The 25,626-nt window shown below is 41.0% G+C and overlaps 1 protein-coding gene across 1 annotated transcript in view; it reads right to left on the bottom strand.

Moving 5' to 3' along the window:
• The window catches only part of CD247 (CD247 molecule), an 83,026-nt gene extending 77,466 nt beyond the window's left edge, over window positions 1–5,560 (bottom strand). The window contains 1 exon segment of the mRNA NM_001290969.1: window positions 5,474–5,560. Within this exon segment, the coding sequence (NP_001277898.1) occupies window positions 5,474–5,531 (58 nt within the window). The 5' untranslated portion in view covers window positions 5,532–5,560.
• Between the last annotated feature and the right edge of the window lie 20,066 nt (window positions 5,561–25,626).

The raw sequence follows: 25,626 nt of genomic DNA, 5'->3' as shown, positions 1-25,626 counted from the left end.
CTTTTGCAGCACTTCTGTGTACAGGCACTTCTAAGTAGTATTTCCAGCCCACACTGCTCTCCATGAGGCAAGACATCGCTACCGCCATCTCATAGAAGAACGGGGCTCTGAAGGTAAGCAACAGGCCACAGTGAAAGGATGGTGAGGAATCAGGGCTTACATCCAGATCTTTTTGGTTCAATGGCCTCCTCTGTCCCTCCACCCTATTGCCTGCTCCAGAAAAGATAAGAAACACTTGCAGATGGTCAGTTAGGGAAAAAATTCTCTTTCCTTGATGGAAAAACTGTTTAGACTTCAATAGAAGTCTAAAGTATCCTAGGAAATGTTTTTTTACTTTAACCTATTATTTTATTTATCAACCCTAGAGAAATTAGCCCAAGGCAGTAAGTCAGAAAAAAAAAATTTAAGCTATATATGTTAAGATTTTCTTGCAGGATTAGCTATAATAACAAAAATTAGAAATAGCCCAAATATCCAACAATAAGTAAGAAAATATGATGCATAAACTATGGAAGTTAACATAACAATTAAAAATAATCATGAAAGCTAAGCATAAAAAAGATACTCAGAATAAAATATTAAGGAAAAAAAGCACATGAAATTGTGTTTGTAATAGAACTGTAATAAGCGCCAATACTTTGGCCACCTGATTCGAAGAGCCGACTTCAGGGTCAGAAGAGACCCTGATGCTGGAAAAGACTGAAGGCAGGAGGAGAAGGGGACGACAGAGGATGAGATGGTTGGATGGCATCACCAACTCAATGGACATGTGTTTGAGCAAGTTCCAGGAGATGGTGAAGGACAGGGAGCTTGGTGTGCTGCAGTCCATGGGGTTGCAGAGAGTCGGACACGACTAAGCAACTGAACAACAAATAACAGCTATATAAAGATATGTAGACACTTGGGAAAATATTGGAATGGAATTTTTTTCAAATTTATAACTTCCTCTGATTTTATGATATTTTTTGTAAAATATTTCAAATGAAGACAGGAAAAAATGATAGCTAGTTGAGATATTTACTTAGTAACTGAGACCATATTGGACTATAATGATTAGATATCCTGCTTTTTTTTTCTTTCTATATTTTGAAACAGTTAGACAATTGAATAATTTGATTTATGCTTTAATCCACAAATATTTATTTTTCTCCTTCTTGCCTTTCGTTAATTTATTAGTCCATTAGTTAATCTCCAACAGTGGTAGCCTTCTTTATTTTCTGCTTTTCCTTAATGTTAAAGCCAAACCAGAAAAATGAACATTTTTCCTTGTCTAGTTTTCAAGATACAGTATTAGTTGAATCATATGAAATGATCACTTTTGTAGGTCTCAAATAAATGAATATCGAAAATTTCTTATGGTCCAATCAGAAAATTTTAACAGTGGTAGGATTTTATCTTAGACCGTCCTTATAAATAATGTTTATCAGTCTGTTTACTCAAACTGCCTTGTTCTCTCCACCTGTTTAATTTTTAAAGTACTTTGTTTTACGCTAAGTTCTCTAGAAGAAAGGTCTAAATAATGCCCCTCCATAAACCATTACAGTGAATTTAATCACACAGAAAGGTCTAGACTTCATTTATTCACCCACCCTTTTAATTCACCCAACAAATATTTACTGTGTGTGAGCTCTGCTTCAAACACTGTGCTAAGTGCTGGGGTATCTCTGAGCAAGATTAAAGCATCTTTTCCCTCAGAAAACACAAACTGTGTTTTAGAATGGAAGGAGTAGTTGTGTATGTGCAGTGACTAAACAGATCATTTTGTTTCAATTAACAGATCAAATGACTAGTTTGATTATTTTTAACCAAATGGACTTTATGTTTTCTCAAATTGGTTAAATCTACAGTCACTTTAGTATTGATAAGAACTAACCTTGGCCCAAACAGAGAAGAAATTTATTTCGAACTATTGCTGCTATTTATTTAATCAGTTAGCTATGAGTGAAAGTCACTCAGTCGTGTCCAATTCTTTGCGATATACAGTCCGTGGAATTCTCCAGGCCAGAATACTGGAGTGGGTAGCCTTTCCCTTCTCCAGGGGATCTTCCCAACCCAGGGATCAAACCCAGGTCTCCCATATTGCGGGAGGATTCCTCACGAGCTGAGCCAGCAGGGAAGCCCCCATAGGTAAATAAGGCTCAGGAGAAAAAGGATTAGAGTATGTTGGGACAACTCTAAAGCAAGACAGTTCCCTAGTGGTGCCTGAATTCTTTAAAATAAAACAGAAAATACCATATTCAGGGATTCTTGAAAATAAAAGTGCATATCCAATTAAAAAAAATTTTTTTAAGACAAAGGCAAAAATAAAATGATTTTTTTTTAAAAAATTCAGCAGTGGTTATTCACCTAAGCAACAGTTTCACAGCTGTTTTTCTGGGGAATGTTTTGCAGCAGCAGATGTGTAAATAGGCTAACAAATCTGAGAAAGGCCGTGGTAGAAAATGAAGCAGATCATGTGGATAAGTAGAGCCAGATGACCAGAAATCAAAATAAACCACTGGTGAACAGTGCCATCCATGAAAAACTTCCTGGCGTCCTGGCGTCACTCAAAAGCTTCCCTCAAGCACGGGCCCAAGCAGTTTAAGCAAAGGTCTGATTGCAAAGAGTGTTCAGTTAAATCAGTTAAATACCCTGGTCACTGTGCAGCCACACCAACCATTTGGCTGAAATTCTGGTTGGCCACCCTGACCAGTGATGACCAGGCAAACTGTGTTCTAATTTGCTCCCCCTAACTACTTATATCTATTCGTCATATTTTCACTTTGAGGGAATATCCCCTAGAGAATAAGTATCTCCGAAAAATAAAAATGGTTGCTGTAACGCTCATCCTATGACCCAGCAAAGGTTTGACACTTGTTCACAATTGGGCCTCCCATTGGCAGGGATCGCCACTGTGTTCCCGAGCTGTTATGGGCATGCTCAAAAACCAAAAGGAGGGTGAACTGGATCTCAACAGATGGAGAAAATGTCCAGTGCTGCTCTACAACACAATCAAAAGCAGGTTAAGAATCTTAACCGTGGGTTTCCATTTCCTGTCACTGGGTAATGAAAACAAGAAAACAGTCCAGGGTGTAATAGTAATAAAAATTAATACAACTTTTACGTATGGACGGTTTAGTATGTATCAGACATGCAACATTTACTTCTCATTTTCACAACTCTGCAATGAAGGCTATTCTTACTTTAAAGGTGAGAAAACTAAGGCCCCGAGAGGTTAAGTGACTTGCCTAAGGTTGCACAGCTGAGAAATTGGCAGCACTGTAATTGGCCTGACTCTTCCCACGTCACCTTTTCCTGAGCCTGTGTGTCAAAGCTGCATTTCCTTGCAAAGGAAGGACCAAGGCCACATTGACCACTGTGAGGTAGTGACCACCTTGGTGTTAAAGGCACTGATGAGTTGAGGGCTCTGCAGACAAAACTCTGCCCATACCATTAGGCGCTCCATCTTAATCTCTTTCAGCTTCAAGTGCCTGTCTTAGCAGACTCACCCAGGAAGACTTCCTCAGGTAGACAGACTGGGGCATTATTTGCTGTGATCTTAATGATCTGGGCAATTGCAAGAAAACAAATGGAAAAGTCTTAAGTAAAAAGAAGAAATCTTAAAAGGGTTTGGGGAGTAAGTAACTTAATTGAGTGAGAAAAGGAAGACCGCAACTCAAATTTCATCAGCAGCCTTTCCTCCAAAGGAAATCATAAAGCGTGTCTTCTCAGCCAACATGGGTGCCTTTTGTAGCCCTTGGTGTTAAAGGCCCCTCTAAGCCTCCCTTGCCCTCCCTCAATGAGGCTAGGAGCGTCATCTAAAAATAGCTGAAATTTCAATCTCCAAACTGGCAAAGCAAGTGGCTTTGAAAGATGAATCTAAAGCTTTTCTTCCTGTACACTGCTTGTGCAAATGGGCATGGCCCCCATCTTGTCTTCTGGGTGGGGTTTTGTTTACCACTCCTGGCAGTCACTACCACTCAAGCAGCTTTTCTTTTCTTTTCTAATTCTATTGCCCCTGCCTTAGCCCCAAGGCTCAAAACAAATAGAGCCCTGAGGAAACTTTAGATGGTGAGATTATCTCCTGAGTACAGTCCCCCACTTGAAGCCCAGGGTCTGAATCTATTGATGTCATCTGTTCCCTCTGAAGTCATTGAATTCATGGGCTTTTATGGCGTCAAGGGTCCCCCCTGCCCTGCACACCAGGATGGGCCGCTCTGGGCTCGCCCTGGTGTCCTTACCCCACAGTGCCACGTGACTCATACCCAGCAAGCCCTTTTCTGAGAAGAGAGCTGTGATGTTACAGAAAACCCCATGATTACTTAGTCCTCGAAACCCCCAAGGCCCTAGGCCGGGGCTGTGCCATATTCTCTGGTAGGAGCAAAAGTGCCCGTGGTCTCCCCAGCTCTCCCACCATTGTTGCCAAACGCCCTCCCACGCTGAGGTGAGCTGTAAAGTGGAGAAAAGGAGTTGGTTTTTGACCACTCTCCCAGTTTTTTAGATTCAAATACAGCCTGTCCCATTTCTTGTAAAAATGCCAAGATGCCAAACCCCAGACAGAATCCATTTTGTCTTCTTTTCACTTCTTCTTATTATTATCTGAGCTGGAAAACACAGTGGGAATGAAAGGATTGTAGAAAAGCTAGTCTCCGGGGACTGAGATGAAGTGAGGAGTAAGTTCTCTCGTTGGTTGGTTGTTTCTCGTGGTGGTGACCTAACAAGTCACATCCTCTCATCTGTCCCCTACATGCTGTCAGCATCTCTGGCTTTTTGGCCTGAGACAGACAGCTGCCTAAAGCAAGGGGCAGTGGGTGAGTCACGGAGCCCGGGGTGGGTGTGTCAGCAAGCAGCCCTTGGCTGTGGGGCGCAGGGGCAGCCATGTCAGAGCTGAGCCTAGATGTGGGCCTTGAGGAAGGCCGCGTCCCTCCTTCGTTAGCCCAGTAAGTGCCTGGCTTATGGAGATGCTTCAAGTAAGCCACAGCCATGACCCCAGCCATGACCCTGTCTGCCCAACAGCACATGAAACATTCTTTGTTGGCGAAGCAGGAAGGCGGCTGAGTGACGGAGCCAGCAAGGTAGTAAAAGAAGAATACACAAAGACTCGGAAAATGCTTCAGCACAAAACGTGGCCCGGGTGATGTTTTCTGGTCCCTCCCAGCTTCTGTTAAGTTTTCCCTCTCCTCTTGTCCACACAAGCCCTGCCTCAGTTCCTCCTCATCCTTCCCCCTCTCTCCTTTTATCCCTGGAAAAATCCATACTTCACACAGCTCTGTTTTCAAGCAGCTGACTCTAAGCTAATTTCCAACTTGGCCATATTGAAGCAGATGTCTCTATAGAAACAAACCCTTCCCTGTTCAGCTGCCCATTGCTTTGGGGAGGGCAAGATTTAAAGGAGACATTGGCTCTTCTCCACACCTCTGCTCTCTCCCTCCACCCCACACATATGTACAAAGAGTTTCTAAAAGTTCATTTCCATCGAAACATCCAGCCTTACCTGTAATTGGGAACTGTGCCTGCAGGATGGCCACAATACCAAGTGCTGTCCACTTCATCTTGTCCTTTCCCAGGATGGTGCCAGGAGGCAGAGGCTGAGGCAGCTGTGACTGGATGAAGAAGAGGAAACGAGTCTCTGCTGGCTTTGTTCTCCTGCTGCCTCCTCAGGAAGTGGAGGACGATGGGCCTTTGAGAAGGCACCTGCCAACCGGGCTAAGAAACTCACACTCCCCCTTTCGGTTCACAGGCAGGAAGCTCTGGAGGTTTGAGGGTTTGGGGTGTGTGTATATGTCTGTCTGAATTTTTGCCTTTTTTTTTTTTTTTGTCATATCCTTTAACTATTGTTTTATTTTCCTTCTTTCTAATTTTTGTCTGAGTGATAGTTGCTCAGTCATGCCTGACTCTTCGCAACCCCATGGACTGTAGCCTGCCAGGCTCCTCTGTCCATGGAATTCTCCAGGCAAGATTAATGGGGTGGGTTGCCATTTCCTTCTTTTTGTCTAATTTTTATCTAATTCCTATCTTGATTGGTGTAGTCAGCCCCTAAGCAAATACATGACTTCCCTGGTGGCTCAGATGGTAAAGCGTCCGCCTACAATGCAGGAGACCTGGGTTCAATCCCTGGGTCGGGAAGATCCTCTGGAGAAGGAAATGGCAACCCACTCCAGTACTCTTGCCTGGAAAATCCCATGGATGGAAGAGCCTGGTAGGCTGCAGTCCATGGGGTCGCGAAGAGTCGGAAACGACTGAGCGACTTCACCTTAAGCAAATACAAGTTCCCAGTGCATTTAAGAATGTTCGCTGCTCTCCTAGATTCATGTATTTTATGGTGGTTGGTGAGACGACAGAGCTCTAGATTCAGAGTCAGGTAAAATGTGGAGATAGAACACTTGGGTCTTAGTGCCATCTCTGCTATCTGCTTGCTGTGCGGCCTTGAGTAAGTCACTCAACATCTCTAGACCTCAGCGTCCCTACCTATAAAGCAAATTGCTGAGGATGCAGATCTGAACTTGGCTTGAATTTGGACCATAGAAAATAGAAGAGCTCACATAATACTTCAAACATTTGTTATTTGACAGCATTTAAACATTGAACCAACTTACAATAATGAAAAAGATTAACACTCATAAATAAACTGTATTATTTATACAGTGTAATAAAGTGTAAGATCTATGTGAAACAAACTTTCAAACATTACTGAAGAATACAGAAAGGACTTGGGTAAATGGAAAGATGTATCTTAGTCTTTGATAGGAAACTTCTTTTTAAGAAGCCCATGATTCTCTCTAAATTAATCAACCCATACTTCTACAAATACCAACAAAAGTTTTAGCACAAGATAATCTTGGTTGAAAGTTTGCATGAGAAATTAATGTACAAAAAATAGTGAGGACTCAAAAAAAAAAAATCACAAGCAAAAAAAAAAAAAAAAAAAAAAAAACAGGTAAATTGGACTTCACCAAAATTTAAAACTTTTGTGCAGAAAGGACACTATCAAGAAGGTAGAGACAATCCATAGAAAAAATAGTTGTAAATCAAATATTGATAAGGGTATAGTATTCAGAATGTAACTGAACTAGAAAAAAAAAAGTAAAAATCGGCCAAAGATCTGAATAGATATTTCTCCAACAAGCACATGAAAAGATGATCAATATTTTTGGTCACTAGGGAAATGAAAATCAAAACTATAGTGAACTATTACTTCGCACACACTAGGATGGCTAAAATTTTAAAACACAAATTGTTGGTAAGGATGTTAAGAGATTGGAACTCTTATACATTACTGGTGGAAACGTGGGAAATTTCCCTATGGAAAATGTGTGACATTTCCTTCAAAAATTTAAATAGAATTATCACATAACCCAGCAATTCTACTCATAGGCATATACTCAGGAGAATTGAAACATGTGCATATTAAAACTTGTACATGAATGTTTATAGCAGCATTATTCAAAATAGCCCCAAACTGGAAGCAACCCAAATGTCCACGAACTGAGGAATAGATAAACAAATCGTATATCTAAACAATAAAATATTATACTTGCAACATGGTCGAAACTTGAAAACAGTATGCTAAATGAAACAAGCCAAACACAAAAAGACCAAATATTATATGATCACGTTAATACAAAATGCCTATCATAAGCCATAGAGACAGAAAGTAGATGAGTAGCTTTCAGAGGACAAGGAAAGGGGAAACTTGGGACTAATTCTTTTTTTTTTTTTTTTTTAATTTTATTTTATTTTTAAATTTATTTTATTTATTTTTTTTAATTTTATTTTATTTTTAAATTTATTTTATTTATTTTTTTTAATTTTATTTTATTTTTAAATTTATTTTATTTTATTTTATTTTTTTCAATTTTATTTTATTTTTAAATTTATTTTATTTTATTTTTTTATTTTTTTTAATTTTATTTTATTTTTAAATTTATTTTATTTTATTTTTTTATTTTTTTAATTTTATTTTATTTTTAAATTTATTTTATTTTATTTTATTTTTAATTTTATTTTATTTTTAAATTTATTTTATTTTATTTTTTTATTTTTTTTAATTTTATTTTATTTTTAAATTTATTTTATTTTATTTATTTATTTTTTAATTTTATTTTATTTTTAAATTTATTTTATTTTTTGGGGACTAATTCTTAATAAGTATGAAGTTTCTTTTGAATGATCAAAGTGCTCTAGAAGTAGATTGTTGTGATGATGTCTGACACAGTGAATATACTAAAAACCACTGAGTTGTACACTTCAAAATGGTAGACTCATGTGAATTACATCTCAGTACAAAAATAATGCTAAACAAGCAGAAGAACAGCCAGGAAAATCTGTAAAAGAGGAGCAATGAGTGTGAAATAACCCTGCAAAACATTAAGCATACAGAGAGACATGATTACCGGATAGTCATTGTGATGGTCTAGACTCACACGTACATGGTCAATTGGTTTTTTACAATGGGAATAGGAAAATTCAGTGGGGAACCAACCAACCAACAAACGGTATCTCTATGGTGGAAAAAAAAAAAAAGGCCCGTATTTTATACTCTACACAAAAATTAACTGAAATGGTCCATAGGCCTAGATGTAGAACATAAAACCATAAAACTTCTGGAAAAAAATAGAAAAATCTTTATGTTAACACATTTGAAGCACAAACTACAAGAGAAAAATAATTGGTAAATTTGACTTCATCAAAATTAAAACCTTTGTTCATTGGAAAACACCATTAAGAAATTGGAAAAGCAAGCCATTGACTCAGAGAAATTATTTGCAAATACATATATCAGACAGAGGACTTATATCCAGAATATATAAAGAACTCCTTCATATTAATATTAAGATAATGAAATCAACAAGAAAATGAATAAAATATTTGAATAGAAAATTCCTCAAGGAAGATAAATGGTCAGTAAACACATGAAAAAGATGCTGAACATCACTAATAATTAAGGAAACACAAATTAAAATACAATGAGATACCACTACATACCTACTAATATAGCTAAAATTAAATAATTGACCATATCAAGTGCTGACAAGGATATGGAGGAACTGGAACTTTCATACATTTGATGATAAGAATGTAACATGATACAATTTTGGAAAAAGTTTGGCAGTTTATGAAAAAGTTAAACATATGTCTAATATATGATTCAGCCAATTCACTCTTAGGTATCTACCCAACAGTAAAGGAAATATATTTACATACAAAGACTTATATGTGAATATTCATAGCAACTTTATGTTTGTAATAGCCAAAAACTGGAAACCACCCAGATATCCATCACCAAATATATGGATGAATTATGATATATCCATAATGAAATAATACTCAGTAATAAAAAGGAATAAGCTGTTAGTAACAGACAAACATATCTGAATCTCAAAATCATACTGAGTGAAAGAAGCCAGGCAAAGAGTAAGTACGTATTGAGTGATTCATATACAAGTCTAGCACTGTCATAAGGCTTAGTACCTTTACACATAATAAGTACCCAAATGTTGTTCAATTACAACAAACACTATTTTTAAATTTTTATGTATTTATTTTTGGCTGCACTGGGTCTTCATTGCTGCATGCAGGGGCTACTCCCTAGCTGTTGTACTCAGGCTTCTCAATGTGGCGGCTTCTCTTGCAGAGCATAAGCTCAAGGGTGCACAGGAGGCTTCAGTACTTGCGCTGCAACATGTGGAATCTTCCCGGACCAGGGATCGAACCTCTGCATTGGCAGGCAGACTCCCAACCACTGGACCCCCAAGGAAGTCCACAACAAATACTTTTTGAGTGCCTACAGTGTGCCAAGCACTGTACTATAATGCTGAAGATATGACTGAGTAAAACAAAGAATCTTCACCCTCATGAAATTTTCAGGCTTGTAAGGGTCTAAAAACATATTAGAAAACGAGTAACAGAAAATTCATAGAAAAGGAAGTAGCAAATGGCTTTTTAAATGTCTGTTTGTATGTTTATTTATTTATGGCTGTGCTGGATCTTCACTGCTGTGCACCAGCTTCTCGCTGCAGTGTCTTCTCTTGTTGCAGAGCATGGGCTTCAGGTGTGCAGACTTCAGTAACTGCGGCACACGGGCTTAGCTGCCAGCCTGTCCCCTGCATTGGCAGGCAGATGGAATGCCACTGGAATGACAGGGAAGTCCTGGCTTTTAAATGAATGAAAAATCCTCAATATCATTCAAAATGAGATACATCAAAATTATAACTACAGTGAGTACACATTCTAACCTATTATATTGGTATCACCCCCTCTGCTGGGTTCCATTTCTCCTTGCCTCTCAAGGACCTTATTCCAGAAATTTTCTCTTCTTTCTCCTTATCTCTTCTTATCAATATAAAGCATGTTTTTTCTCCCATCTTTAAAAAATCCCTCAAGTAGTTGAGAAACCTTTGCACATTGGAACTTGCCATAACTCTTGGTGCCGTGGGAATCCAAAAGGTGAATCCAGGCTTCTCCATATGAAGTAGGCTGGATTAGCCTGCTGGGGACACAACTCAACTGACTGCCAGCACGGGCTTCCAGAGAAGTGAGTAAAGTCATCTTAGATCATCCAGCCACAGCAGAGTAACCAGGGAACCGCATCACATGAGTGATGCCCGCTGATGCCAGAGTACTGCCTATCTGAGCCCAGCCTAAGCTGCTGACCCACAGAATCATAAATACCTAAAACAGGTTTTGTTCTAAATGACTAAATTTGGGATAGTTGTTACACTGCTAGATAACAGAAACACTCAAAATCCTCATAGCAATCTCAGCAAACGATCTAATTGGCCCAGGCTGGGTCTTATGCTCACCTCTTGGATCAACCACTGTTTCCAGTGGGAACAAGACAAGCCTAGAGATGAGACATTATGATTAACAACCCTACCAGAATCATTTATCATGAAAGGCAGAAATGGAAAGGTATTGTATGAAACAATAGCTGTCCAGTAGTGCCAGCCTTGTTCTGGTGAGTGCAGTGGGATGGGGCGGGGACCTACAGGAGGGTACAGGCAGGGTCAGGAGCTGAGAGAAAGCCCTAGACTGAAAAGAAATGGGAGGCCAGTTGGAACAGAAACGGCTGCCAATCCCTGCAGAACCTCACCCAGACACCTCCATGGGGCCTCATCTTTGCCACCTCACCTTGCTGTGCCCAAAATTTATTTACCTCATAACTGTACGTTTGTACCCTTTGACCAAAATCTCCCTATTTCTCCCACCCCCTACCCCCTGGTAACTGCCATTCTGCTCTGTTTCTATAAGTTCATCTTTTTTAGATTCTATATATAAGTGATATCAGATAACATTTGTCTTTCTCTATGTGACTTATTGTACTTGGCATAATGCCCTCAAGTTCCATCCATGTTATAACAAATGGCATATTTCCTTGTTTTTCATGGTTGAATAATATTCCATTCTGTGTGTGTATATATATATATATACACACACACCACATTGTCTTTAGCCGTTCACCTGTTGGCACATGCTTGGGGTTTTTTTCTATGTCTTGGCTATTGTGAATAATGCTTCAATGAACACGGGAGTGCAGATATTTCTTCAAAATCCTGAGTTCATTTCTTTCAGATGTATAACCAGAACTGTGATTGCTGAATTAGATAGTAGCTCTATTTTTACTCTTTGAGGGACCTCCATACTGTTTTCCATAGTGGCTGCATCAGTTTCTACTTCCACCAACAGTGTAGGAAGGTTTCTTTTTCTCCATGCCTTCTTCATTTGTTATTTGTAGACTCATTGATGATAGCCATTCTGACTGGGGATGTACAGGCAAGACATCCCCAGCAGTTCATGGACTAGCTTCTTGATGGAGCCCACAATGCACTTAGTAGAATCTGCATCCCTTTAGTGCCCCTAGGAGTCCTATCTCTTCCTGCCCCCTACTCATATAGATCATGATTCAGTACTCTGGATGTAATGAGAGAGAAATTAGCCCTTTGAGGAGCACCTCACACAGCTAAGGAGCATCACTCACATGGTCTCACTTTGCCCTGCAGAAGAAATCACAGGCCTGAGAAGATGTTGTTTATTCCTTAGCTGTGCCACCTCAGGGAAGGGATGATGCAAGTCAAAGCTGTTCCTCTTACCCATGCCAATACATCCAAAAGCATATACTTTTTGTTCCAACAGAGTGCTAGAATTTCTTCTCTGGAACCTGGACTTCCACAAAAGGTCTCTTGCCTGCGGATGACTGTCTGAGATAGTGTTTTCCAGGGGCTCCCATACTATGGATGAGAGCGGCTGGAGCCAGTTCATGGGCCACTGTAAGATCCACAGCCAGGACCAAGGTCTGTATGCACATTACCCAACAAGTCAGCAAGGCAAGATTCTTTATGAATCCTTTGGTGTATGGTGCTGGATCCCAAAGCTCCCACAAAGGCATTTCTGTCCACTGATGGATGTGAAATTGTTGCTATAGAGAGTGGATTATACATGAGGTATGTCTTACTCAGCTATGTTGTTGATGTCACTCTGTCAATTTCGGTTTAAAAAGCCAACTATTCCCCTCTGGTTACAATGTTGATGAGGCTGTCATGTAAAGCCAATCACCTTCTTTCTCCCTGGAATTTAAATCTCGAGAAAGAGAAAGAAGACCTAGAAACATTCTTCATTCATTTTTTTCTGCTTGGACTCATCCATCCCAGGAGATGTTCTGTGGCTCTATGAACACTGTTCCAATAAATTTCTGTTTTTGCTCAGGTTACCTACAGTTGGTTTTTATTGCTTACAACCAAAAGATCCTAACTCATACATTGGAATGTTCAGAAGTTGTGCTAGCTTTCTATTGCTGGATGACAGAGTATCACAAATGAAGTGACTTAAATCAACACAAATTTATTATCTTATAGTAATATAGGTCAGTCCAAGCACAGTGGGAGAGGGTTCTCTGTTTAGGTGCTTACGAGGATGATATCAAGGTGTTGGCTGGGGCTGCAGTTCTCATCTGAAGCTCAGGGTGTTCTTCCAAGGTCACTGGTTATTGACAAAATTTATTTCCAAAGAAATGTAGATCCAGATCTCTATTTTCCTGCTAATGATTATCTAGGGATTGTCTCAGACCCTGGAGAATATCTGCATTCTTTTATGGCCCCTGTAGGCAGTTCATTGCATAAATGTTTGCTTCCTCCTAGCCCAACCAGAGCACATCTCTTTGACTTACTCTGCAATCACCTTGAGAAAATTCTGCTTTTTTGTATAATTTTATTCATTTATTTGTTGGCTGTGCTGGGTCTTTGTTGCTGTGTTCAGGCTTTCTCTAGTTTGGTGAGTGGGGGTTGTTCTCTAGTTGGGGTGCCTGGCTTCTCATTGTGGTGGCTTCTCCTGTTGCAGAGCACAGGCTGTAGGGTACACAGGCTTCAGCAGACGCAGCACGGGGTTGTGGTACGTGGGCTTAGTTGTCCCATAGCATACGGGACCTTCTGGGACCAGGGATTGAACCCATGTCCCCTGCATTGGCAGGTCGATTCTTAACCACTGGACCACCCAGGAAGTCCAAGAAAACTCTGCTTTCAAAGGGTTCACCTGATTGAATCTGGGCCACCCAGGATAAAATAATGTAATCACAGGAGTGATATCTCATCATAGTCACATGTCCTTTACATAATCAAGGAGATAATGAGAGGCATATACACCAAAGTATGGAAATCTTGGAGGCCAACTTATGATTTTTGTCTCCTACAGAAGAGCTATGGGAAAAAATGCTTCTTTGTGAGGATCAGGTATGTCTGATATCCAATCCATCTTTCTCCCAAATTGGAGGAAACTTGCTGGGGAATGAATCTAACCCAGAGGCGGGCAGAACAAGAAATGTGTAATGGCAGGTTGAAAACTTACTGCATCCATTGAGAACCTGGATGATGCCATACCTAAAGGCCTGCCTGTGGGCTTTTCCATTTCATAAGCCAATAACCTCTCTTTTTTTTACTTGCCTATCTCTAACTTTATCTTTTCTTCAAATATATTTTTACTGAAGTATAGCTGACTAGGTGCACAGCAAGCTGCTCTGTTACACATATGCACGTATATTATTTTTGAAATTATTTTCCATTATAGGTTATTACAAAATATTGACTACAGTTCCTTGTGCTATACAGTAAGTTTTTGTTGCTTGTTGCATATCTATTTTTTCAATTAGAAATCTAGCATTCTATTCATATAAGAGCTTTCCTGGTGGCTGATGGTAAAGAATCTGCCTGCAATGCAGGAGACCTAGGTTAGATCCCTGGGTTGGGAAGATCCCCTGAACGAGGGCATGGCAACATACTCCAGTATTCTTGCCTGGAGAATCCCATGGACAGAGGAGCCTGGCAGACCACAGTCCATGGGGTCACAAAGAGTCAGACACAACTGAGCGACTAAGCACATTCATACTAAGTCAAACAAGTGGAATCAAAATGTCATAAATTTTTTAGTTAAACAAAAATTCATAAGTTTTCTAAAATATATATGTCATATATGTTATTTATATGTTTGTTGCTGTTGTTCAGTCGCCCAGTCATGTCCGACTCTTTGCAACTCATGGACTGCAGCATGCCAGGCCTCCCTGTCCCTCACCATCTCCCAGAGTTTGCCCAACTTCATGTTCATTGCATTAGTGATGCCATCCAGTCATCTCATCTTCTGATGCCCTCTTCTCCTTCTGCCCTCAATGTTTCCCAGCATCAGGGACTTTTCCAATGGGTCCTCTATTTGCATCAGATGACCAAAATATTGGAGCTTCAGCACAAAAGCTTTTCTACTACATTTGATTTAAAGGCTTGAGAAAGAACATTTTAAAAAAGAGATGGAGAAATTGGAAAACATAAACTAAATAAAATAGGAGCCCTGAATGTGAAACAGAAAAAGTGAAAAAACCTAGATAAAAGTAAAAGATCATCATATAGTCCATTTGTTTTTAAACATGGCTGCTCATTAGAAACATATCTGGAGCTCTGGAGAGAAAAAGCAATACCTGGGCATTTGTATTTTTCAAAATACTCCAAGACAATTCTGAAATGCATCTGGATTTAAAAAATGATTACAGGTTTTTCTATTAAATGGTAGTTCGGGTGATACAGAGTTTTATTATTTTTCTGTTGACGAATCATGATAAAATGGTATTAAGTAACTGTTACATAATCACAATAGTAAAAGATGTTTATCAGTTTTCATAATCAATAGGAAGAAAAAAATTAAAGATAATTACAATTGCAAGCCGTAACGGGAACATGATTAACCTAACAATATAAAATAATTACACACAATTTGGTGGGGTCAAGCAGAGTGATGTGGTAAGTGGAAGTGCATCCATGCACATGTTCTCATCCACCCAGCCAGTCTTTGTCTTTGGGTTGGTGCATTTGATCCTATTACCATTTTCTTAATTGTGTTGAGTTTATTTTCTGTAGGTCTTTTCCTTCTGTGGGCTTCCCTGGTGGTTTAGATGGTAAAGAATCTGCCTGCAGTGCAGAAGACCTGGGTTAGATCCCTTCATCGGGAAGACCCACTGGAGAAGGGAATGGAAACCCACTCCAGTATTCTTGCTTGGAGAATTCCATGGACAGAGGGGCCTGGTGGGCTACAGTCCATGGGGTCGCAAAGAGTCAGACATGACTGAGCAACTAACACACACTTTCCTTCTCTTGTCTTTCCTGCATAGAGTGGTTCCTTTAGCATTTATTGTAAAGCTGGTTTGGTGGTGCTGAATTTTTTTAACTTTTGCTTGTCTGGAAAGTTTTTGATTTCTCTATAAAATCTGAAGGAGAGTCTTGCTGGGTAGAGTATTCTTGATTGTAGTTTTTTCCCTTTCATCACTTTAAATATATTGTGTCATTCCCTTCTGGCTTGTAGAGTTTCTGTTGAGAAATCAGCTGATAGATAGCCTGATGGGAGTTCCCTTTTATGCTATTTGTCATTTTTCCCTTGCTGCTTTTAATATTTTATCTTTGTCATTAAATGTCAGTTTGATTACCATGTGTCTTGGTGTGTTCCTCCTTGGGTTTATCCTGCCTGGGACTTCTGTTTCCTGGACTGGTTGACTGTTTCCATTCCCATGTTAGGGAAGTTTTCAGCTATTGTCTCTTCAAATATTTTCTCAGGTCCTTTCTCTCTCTCCTTTCCTTCTGGGACCTGTATAATGCGAATGTTGGTGTGTTGAATGTTGTCCCAGAGGTCTCTTAGGCTGTCTTCATTTCTTTTCATTCTCTTTTTCTAAATGCTGTTGTGTGGCAATGATTTCCACCATTCTATCCTCCAGGTCATTTATCCATTCTTTTGCCTCAATTATTCTGCTATTGATTCCTTCTAGTGTATTGTTCATCTCTGCTTGTTTGTTCTTTAGTTCTTCTAGGTCTTTGACAAACATTTCTTGCATCTTCTCCATTGTTTTCCCAAGATCCTGAACCATCTTCACTATCATTATTCTGAATTCTTTTTCTGGAAGGTTACCTATCTCCATTTCATTTAGTAGCTTTTCTGGGGTTTTATTTTGCCACTTCACTGGGGACATAACTTTTTGCTTTTTCATCCTGATTAAGTTTCTGTAATGCAATTTTTGTTTTAGCGGCTGTGGGACTGTGGTTCTTCTTGCATCTTCTGTCTGCCCTCTGATGGAGGAGGCTTAGAAGCTTGTGTAAGCTTCCTGATGCGAGGAACTGGCTATGGGAAAAACTGAGTCTTGCTCTGGTGGACAAGGCCCTGCTCAGTAAAGCTTTCATCCAATTATCTGTTGATGGCTGGGGTTGCACTCCCTCCCTGGTATTTGTTTGGCCTGAGGCAACCCAGCGCTGGGGTCTACAGGCTGTCTGGTAGGGTTAATGGTGACCTCCAAGAGGGCTTATGCCATGGAGGACTTTCCGGGTCTGCTGCTGCCAGTGCCCTCATCCCTGTGGTGGGCCCCTGCTAACTCACGCCTCCATAGGAGGCCCTCCAACACTAACAGGTAGTTTGGGTTCAGTCTCCCGTGTGGTCACTGCTCCTTTCCTCTGGATCTTGGTACACGCAAGATTTTGTCTGTGCCCTCCAAGACTGGAGTCTGTTTCCCCCAGTCCTGTGGAAGTCCTATAATCAAACTCCTTTGGCCTCAAGGTCAGATTCCCCAGGGATTCCAAGTCCCTTTGTTGGATCCCTAGGCTGGGAAGCCTGACGTGGGGTTCAGGACCTTCACCACAGTGGGAGAACTTCTTTGGTATTGTTCTCCAGTCTGTGGGTCACCCACCTGGCAGATACGGGATTGGAATTTATCATGATTGTGCCCCTCCTACGTTATTGCTGCAGTTTCTTCTTTGTCTTTGGATGTGGGGTATCTTTCTTTGATGGGTTCCAGCATCCTCCTATTGATGGTTGTTCAACAGTTAGTTGCGATTTTGGTGCTCTCACGGGAGGAGATAAGTGCACGTCCTTCTACTCTGTCATCTTGAACCAGGAGCCACCAATAACTTCTCTTATGCTATTTGCTTTATATTCTGTACCTTGCATTTGAAGCAGGCTTGGATATTACAGATGCTGAAAATGCAGAACCATTAAAGACATATTTGTAAATTTCATAGTTGTACTTGGGTCTAATTTGTGGGAGTTTTACTTAAGCGGCCCTTCCCTTCAAAAGATTATTTGTCCTTAAGAAAATTAAGTGACAATTTTCTTTAAGACGACATTAAGGAGGAAATGCATACCTAATGTCCAAACACAAGAAAAATATAAATGAAAAAACTGCACAAGGATATAAAAGATTTTAAAAATGACAAGAGATGGTAAAAATAAGCTAAGGTGTAGGTAAATTAAAGAGATACCATCAAGGGATGATATAACCTACTGAATATCACTGTTGATGGTCAAAGACCTTCCACCAGAAAAAGAACCTTTTCTGCTTTGGGGATGCCTTTACATTTGCGTGTCACTCTCTCATATATCGTCATGCTTAATCTTCATGATGACTCAGTAAGGTAGTCAATACTGGTATATGGTTTCCACCTGGTAGTTAAGGAAACTAAGATTCAGAAAAACTAAGTAACTTGCCCAAGGTCACAAAGCTGGTAGTGGCCAAATAAGGATTAGAACTTAGCTTTTCTGGGTCCTGGTTATTGGCAGTGGGAGAACATGATCTTTAAAACAGCTGGACCTCAGTTCAAATTCCAGTCCTACCATTAACTACCTGCCTGATTATTAACTACATTAACAATGCTTGAAACCCCTTCTTCTAAATGGGCTAACAATGCCCTCCTCATTGAACTGTTGGAGGAACGAATACAATGATATTTGTTATGTCCATGATATAGAAGGTGTTGGAAAGAGTTATTCCTTTTGCTGTCTTTCAAAGGAGGTGAGATCACCATAGTTGCCTGGGAAAAGGACCCCAGAGAGTTGTTAAATGTTTGGGGCAGATTACAGGGTATTTAAAATCTTTCTAGGAATGGTAAGGGGGTGGTCCCAGCATCTGTGGAGAGGGTGGGAGACAGAGGGGAGCAGATGAGGGATGAGGTAGGCAAGTCCTCAGAAGGGGAGGCAAGGCCCCATGGTGTGCGCCCTCTTTTGCATCCTGCAGCTCTTGAACACCAGGTCAGAACTTAGGGCTCATGTTTGTTATGAACATGTGATTCCAGTTCTGGACTGGTTTGGGTAATAAGTTTAGCTTTAGAAGTCTCATAAAGTCCACTCCTGGAAGCAACCTAAATGTCCATCAACAGATGAATGGATAAAGAAGATATGGTACATATATATGATGGAATATTACTCAGCCATAAAAAAGGAATGAAATAATGCCATTTGCCACAACATGGATGGACCTAGAGATTATCATACTAAGTGAAGTCGAACAAAGACAAATATATGATATCACCTATATGTGGAATCTAAAAAGATGATGCAAATGAACTTATTAACAAAACAGAAACTCTCACAGACTTAAGAGAACAAACTTGGGTTACCAAAGGAGAAAAGGTAGGGGGAGGGATAAATTAGGAGTTAGAGACTGACACATACCCGCTGTTATATATGAAATAGATAATCAACAAGGATCCACTATAGAGCACAGGGAACTCTACTCAATATTCAGTAATAAACTCTATGGGGAAATAATCTGAAAGAGAATGGCTGTATGTACATGTATAACTGAATCACTTTGCTGTACAGCTGAAACTAACTCAGCATTGTAAATCAACTGCACTCCAAAATAAAATGAAAATGAAAATTTTTAAAAAGTCTGCCCCTAGATATCTGAGCAAACACAAAATCATCCTCTGAAATGAGCAAGCTTCAAACTATGAGATGCCAGTACATCTGAGAACCCAGTTCATAACTGTATTAGAATCAGTGAATGTTCTCATGTTCCCTGTCTCAGCCAGGGCTTAGACTCAGTTCTGACCCTACCAAATGGCCTTCCCTCAGCATGGTACCACGGAGAGCTGCTACTATGGGAATGCACGGACAGGGATCTTCTCCCAGCTTTGTCTTTAATTTGCCATGTGACCTCAAATCACTTTCTCTCTCTGGGTCTTGGTATCTTCAGTCATAAGATGAAGGGGCTGAATTTTCAGGTGGATTTTCCATTATTTGATACTGAAAAATATCCTGAGAAGTAAACAAAGATATTTGGGTTCCTGTGTCAGAAAAGCAGCACTTGGAGGGCTATCTAATACCACGAGACCTGGTGCAGTGCCTTGCATATACTTGAAGCTCAGTATGTGCTTGTTACATAAAAAGTGGTCTTGATTTGTATTTGTAATTTAAACATTAAAAAAAAATAAAGCACCTTTCTTGTTAAAAAAGAGATGAAAGGACTGAACGAGATGCCCCTCTAGTTGTCCTCTATTCAGAACTTATATTTAGGTTTAATTATTCCTGCCTCTTACCTTGGGTGTGGGGTATCTCTTCACGGATGCTCCAGCAAAGTGCAGCCGCTACTCCTTACCTTGGACGAGGGATATCTCCTCACCCCACGCCCAAGGTAAGAGAAACCCAAGTAAGACGGTAGGTGTTGCAAGAGGGCATCAGAGGGCAGACACACAGAAAACTAGTCAATCTAGTCACACTAGGACCACAGCCTTGCCTAACTCAATGAAACTAAGCCATGCCCATGGGGCAACCCAAGATGGGCGGGTCATGGTGGAGAGATCTGACAGAATGTGGTCCACTGGAGAAGGGAATGGCAAACCACTTCAGTATTCTTGCCTTGAGAACCCCATGAACAGTATGAAAAGGCAAAATGATAGGATACTGAAAGAGGAACTCCCTAGGTCAGTAGGTGCCCAATATGCTACTGGAGATCAATGGAGAAATAACTCCAGAAAGAATGAAGGGATGGAGCCAAAGCAAAAAGAATACCCAGCTGTGGATGTGACTGGTTATAGAAGCAAGGTCCAATGCTGTAAAGAGCAATATTGCATAGGAACCTGGAATGTCAGGTCCATGAATCAAGGCAAATTGGAAGTGGTCAAACAAGAGATGGCAAGAGTGAATGTCAACATTCTAGGAATCAGCAAACTAAAATGGACTGGAATGGGTGAATTTAACTCAGATGACCATTATATCTACTACTGCGGGCAGGAATCCCTCAGAAGAAATGGATCAGCCATCATGGTCAACAAAAGAGTCCGAAATGCTGTACTTGGATGCAATCTCAAAAACGACAGAATGGTCTCTGTTCGTTTCCAAGGCAAACCATTCAATATCACAGTAATCCAAGTCGATGCCCCAACCAGTAATGCTGAAGAAGCTGAAGTTTAATGGTTATATGAAGACCTACAAGACCTTTTAGAACTAACACCCAAAAAAGATGTCCTTTTCATTATAGGGGACTGGAATGCAAAAGTAGGAAGTCAAGAAACACCTGGAGTAACAGGCAAATTTGGCCTTGGAATACGGAATGAAGCAGGGCAAAGACTAATAGAGTTTTGCCAAGAAAATGCACTGGTCATAGCAAACACCCTCTTTCAACAACACAAGAAAAGACTCTACACATGGACATCACCAGATGTTCAACACCGAAATCAGATTGATTATATTCTTTGCAGCCAAAGATGGAGAAGCTCTATACAGTCAGCAAAAACAAGACCAGGAGCTGACTGTGGCTCAGATCATGAACTCCTTATTGCCAAATTCAGACTTAAATTGAAGAAAGTGGGGAAAACCACTAGACCATTCAGGTATGACGTAAATCAAATCCCTTATGATTATACAGTGGAAGTGAGAAATAGATTTAAGGGCCTAGATTTGATAGATAGAGTGCCTGATGAACTATGGAATGAGGTTCGTGACATTGTACAGGAGTCAGGGATCAAGACCATCCCCATGGAAAAGCAATGCAAAAAAGCAAAATGGCTGTCTGGGGAGGCCTTACAAATAGCTGTGAAAAGAAGAGAAGTGAAAAGCAAAGGAGAAAAGAAAAGATATAAGCATCTGAATGCAGAGTCCCAAAGAATAGCAAGAAGAGATAAGAAAGCCTTCCTCAGCAATCAATGCAAATAGAGGGAAACAATAGAATGGAAAGACTAGCGATGTCTTCAAGAAAATTGGAGATATCAAGGGAACATTTCATGCAAAGATGGGCTCGATAAAGGACAGAAATGGTATGGACCTAACAGAAGCAGAAGATATTAAGAAGAGGAGGCAAGAATACACAGAAGAACTGTACAAAAAAGATCTTCACGACCAAGATAATCACGATGGTGTGATCACTCTCCTAGAGCCAGACATCCTGGAATGTGAAGTCAAGTGGGCCTTAGAAAGCATCACTATGAACAAAGCTAGTGAAGGTGATGGAATTCCAGTTGAGCTATTCCAAATCCTGAAAGATGATGCTGTGAAAGTGCTGCACTCAATATGCCAGCAAATTTGGAAAACTCAGCAGTGGCCACAGGACTGGAAAAGGTCAGTTTTCATTCCAATCCCAAAGAAAGGCAATGCCAAAGAATGCTCAAACTAGCGCACAATTGCACTCATCTCACACGCTAGTAAAGTAATGCTCAAAATTCTCCAAGCCAGGCTCCAGCAATATGTGAACCATGAACTTCCTGATGTTCAAGCTGGTTTTAGAAAAGGCAGAGGAACCAAAGGCCAAATGCCAACATCTGCTGGATCATGGAAAAAGCAAGAGAGTTCCAGAAAAACATCTATTTCTGCTTTATTGACTATGCCAAAGCCTTTGACTGTGTGGATCACAATAAACTGTGGACAATTCTAAAAGAGATGGGAATACCAGAACCCCTGATCTGCCTCTTGAGAAATCTGTATGCAGGTCAGGAAGCAACAGTTAGAACTGGACATGGAACAACAGACTGGTTCCAAATAGGAAAAGGAGTACGTCAAGGCTGTATATTGTCACCCTGTTTATTTAACTTATATGCAGAGTACATCATGAGAAACACTGGACTGGAAGAAACACAAGCTGGAATCAAGATTGCTGGGAGAAATATCAATAACCTCAGATATGCAGATGACACCACCCTTATGGCAGAAAGTGAAGAGGAACTCAAAAGCCTCTTGATGAAAGTGGAAGTGGAGAGTGAAAAAGTTGGCTTAAAGCTCAACATTCAGAAAACAAAGATCATGGCATCTGGTCCCACCACTTCATGGGAAATAGATGGGGAAACAGTGGAAACAGTGTCAGACGTTATTTTGGGGGGCTCCCAAATCACTGCAGATGCTGACTGCAGCCATGAAATTAAAAGACGCTTACTCCTTGGAAGGAAAGTTATGACCGACCTAGATAGCATATTCAAAAGCAGAGACATTACTTTGCCAACAAAGGTTAGTCTAGTCAAGGCTATGGTTTTTCCTGTGGTCATGTATGGATGTGAGAGTTGGACTGTGAAGAAGGCTGAGCACCGAAGAATTGATGCTTTTGAACTGTGGTGTTGGAGAAAGACTCTTGAGAGTCCCTTGGACTGCAAGGAGATCCAACCAGTCCATTCTGAAGGAGATCAGCCCTGGGATTTCTTTGGAAGGAATGATGCTAAAGCTGAAACTCCAGTACTTTGGCCACCTCATGTGAAGAGTTGACTCATTGGAAAAGACTCTGATGCTGGGAGGGATTGGGGGCAAGAGGAGAAGCGGACGACAGAGGATGAGATGGCTGGATGGCATCACTGACTCGATGGATGTGAGTCTGAGTGAACTCCGGGAGTTGGTGGTGGACAGGGAGGCCTGGCGTGCTGCGATTCATGGGGTCACAAAGAGTCAGACACGACTGAGCGACTGAACTGAACTGATTCCTGCCTCTCCAGTGCCCTCCCTTTCAGCCCTGCCCACTGTCATCTGCCCCCTAGGGGGAGGCACAGGGTCATATATGTGCTCCCAGAAGTACATCTTGGGTGCTCTGATCCTGCTGCTCCATTCCAGTCATCAACACTGACCCAAGGGCAGGCAAGGTGACCAGGATTCCATACAAGGTTCTGGATGTTGGTTTTCAGGGTCTGCCAGGCCTGACTCTGCTGGAGATTCTCTGACTTCATGCAGATCACATTTTTGTCATCTGCAAAGGGGAAGGACTGACTGAACTTGCCAGGGGCAAAGACAGTTGGCTGGCTCAGAAGTCCTCTTTAAGCCCAGCCTGCCTTTTGTTGTTGTTTGGTCACTAAGTCCTGTCTGACTGTTTGCCATCCCATGGACTGCAGCACACCAGGCTTCCCTGTCCTTCACTATTTCCTGGAGTTTGCTCAGATTCATGTCTATTGTGTCCATGATGTTATATAACCATCTCATCCTCTGCTTTCAATCTTTCCCAGCATCAGGGTCTTTTCTGTTGAGTCAACTCTTCACATCAGGTGGCCAAAGTGTTGGAGCTTCAGCTCCAGCATCAGTTCTTCTAATGAATATTCAGGGTTGACCTCCTTTAGGATTGACTGATTTGATCTCCTTGCAGTCCAAGGGATTCTCAGGAGTCTTCTCCAGCAGCACAATACAAAACCATCAATTCTTTGATGCTCAGCCTTCTTTATGGTCCATCTCTCACATCCATACATGACTACTGGAAAAAACCCATAGCTTTGACTATATAGATCTTTGTTGGCAAAGTGATGTCTTTGATGTGAATATCCTGTTTAGATTTGTCATGACTTTTCTTCCAAGGAGCAAGTGTTTTTTAATTTCATGGCTGTGGTCACCATCAGCAGTGATTTTGGAGCCCAAGAATACAAAATTTGTCACTGCTTCCACTTCTTCCCCTTCTATTTGCCATGAAGTGATGGGACCAGATGCCATGATCTTAATTTTTTGACTGTTGAGTTTTAAGCCAGCTTTTTCACTCTCCTCTTTCACCCTCAAGAGGCTCTTTATTTCCTCTCCACTTTCTGCCATTAGAGTGGTATCATCTACACATCTGAGGTGGTTGGTATTTCTCCTGGACCTTGGGAATCCCGCCTCCCGCCCACACACACACACAAAATAGCCATATGTCCTCTTGCCCCAGAAATTAGCCTGAAGGGGGCCTACCTCTAGGGACTGCTGGAGAGGGATTGTGGGTCCCCACATTAGACCTTTACTGTCCCTTAGAACATTCACCAGCTTATGGGAAAGACAGAGTGGTTAAAAGACAGAGAGGGCTGGAATTCCAGCCGTGCAGCTGGCCTGGCTACATGACGGGAGGAGTAAAGAGGATTTTCCGGCTCTGGGCCAACCTCCCTGGGCAATTCAATGCAGTTCCACGAGGACCTCTAGCGGCTGTCTAGTCAAATTACAGTTTCCCTGGCTCTTCCACAGCTAGCTGCCTGGGCTGACCTCTGAGCAGGTTTAGCCCTGCTCCTCCATGGCACACACCGACGCATGAAGGGAGAGGGCTTCCCCCAAGGCCCAGCGAAGACCAGTGACTGACACATGACAGAGGAGACCTTCCTGCAGTGTTATTACTGAGAAAACGGCTGGCTCTTTGCTCCTCTACAGCCTGACCAGTGTATCCATGTCATGAGCGGCTGTGGGCCATCCCACATGGTGATGGAGACTAAATAATGCTTGTAGCCACCCTCCCATCCTAGGCATCATCCCCAACTAACTACCAAGGGGACCCTCTCACAGAGCATTTGCATAGGACACCAGCACAGTGTTTGAGCTGGGATTTGAAGGCTTCAGAGCTCACACTCTCTCCTGTGCGAAAGATGTCAGCATACCACCTGTGAAAACCTGGGGTTTTCTTTTTTTTGGGGGGGGGGTGGTTTTCTTACAAAGAAAAAGAATTTCTTGCCAATGATTTTTTTACAACACATCTTTAATACAAATGGCAAGATATTTCTTCAAAAGACCCAGATGTCACCAGCAGATGAAGGGTCATTGGATACTTGGGGAAAGAGCTAGATTTAAGGACAGGGCCTGATAGGCAACTGTGTGAACTCCCCCAACCTGACTATCTGGGAACCCCAACCTTCTCCCCAAAGTAAGAAAAATAATGTGTGTTCCACCTACTTCTTGGACTTGTTGCAAGGATTAAATAAAAATGCTGTGAATGAACCTATTTTATAAAATTAAGTCCTATGATAAACATAACATTTATTTTTGAGAAAACTCAACCTATAGTTACCAACTGATATTTGAATAAAGAAAAGAAAAGCAACGAATGTTTACTGAGTTTGACTCAGCAGGTAAAGAATCTGCCAGCAAAGCAGGAGACACAGGAGACTCGGGCTCAATCCCTGGGTCAGAAAGATCCCCTGGAGGAGGAAACGGCAACCCACTCCAGTATTC

Source organism: Bubalus bubalis, chromosome 6 (assembly GCF_019923935.1).
Source record: "Bubalus bubalis isolate 160015118507 breed Murrah chromosome 6, NDDB_SH_1, whole genome shotgun sequence".
Lineage (NCBI taxonomy): Eukaryota > Metazoa > Chordata > Mammalia > Artiodactyla > Bovidae > Bubalus > Bubalus bubalis.
Note: the sequence above shows the minus strand (reverse complement) of the source record. Positions and strands in the feature narration are given on the sequence as shown.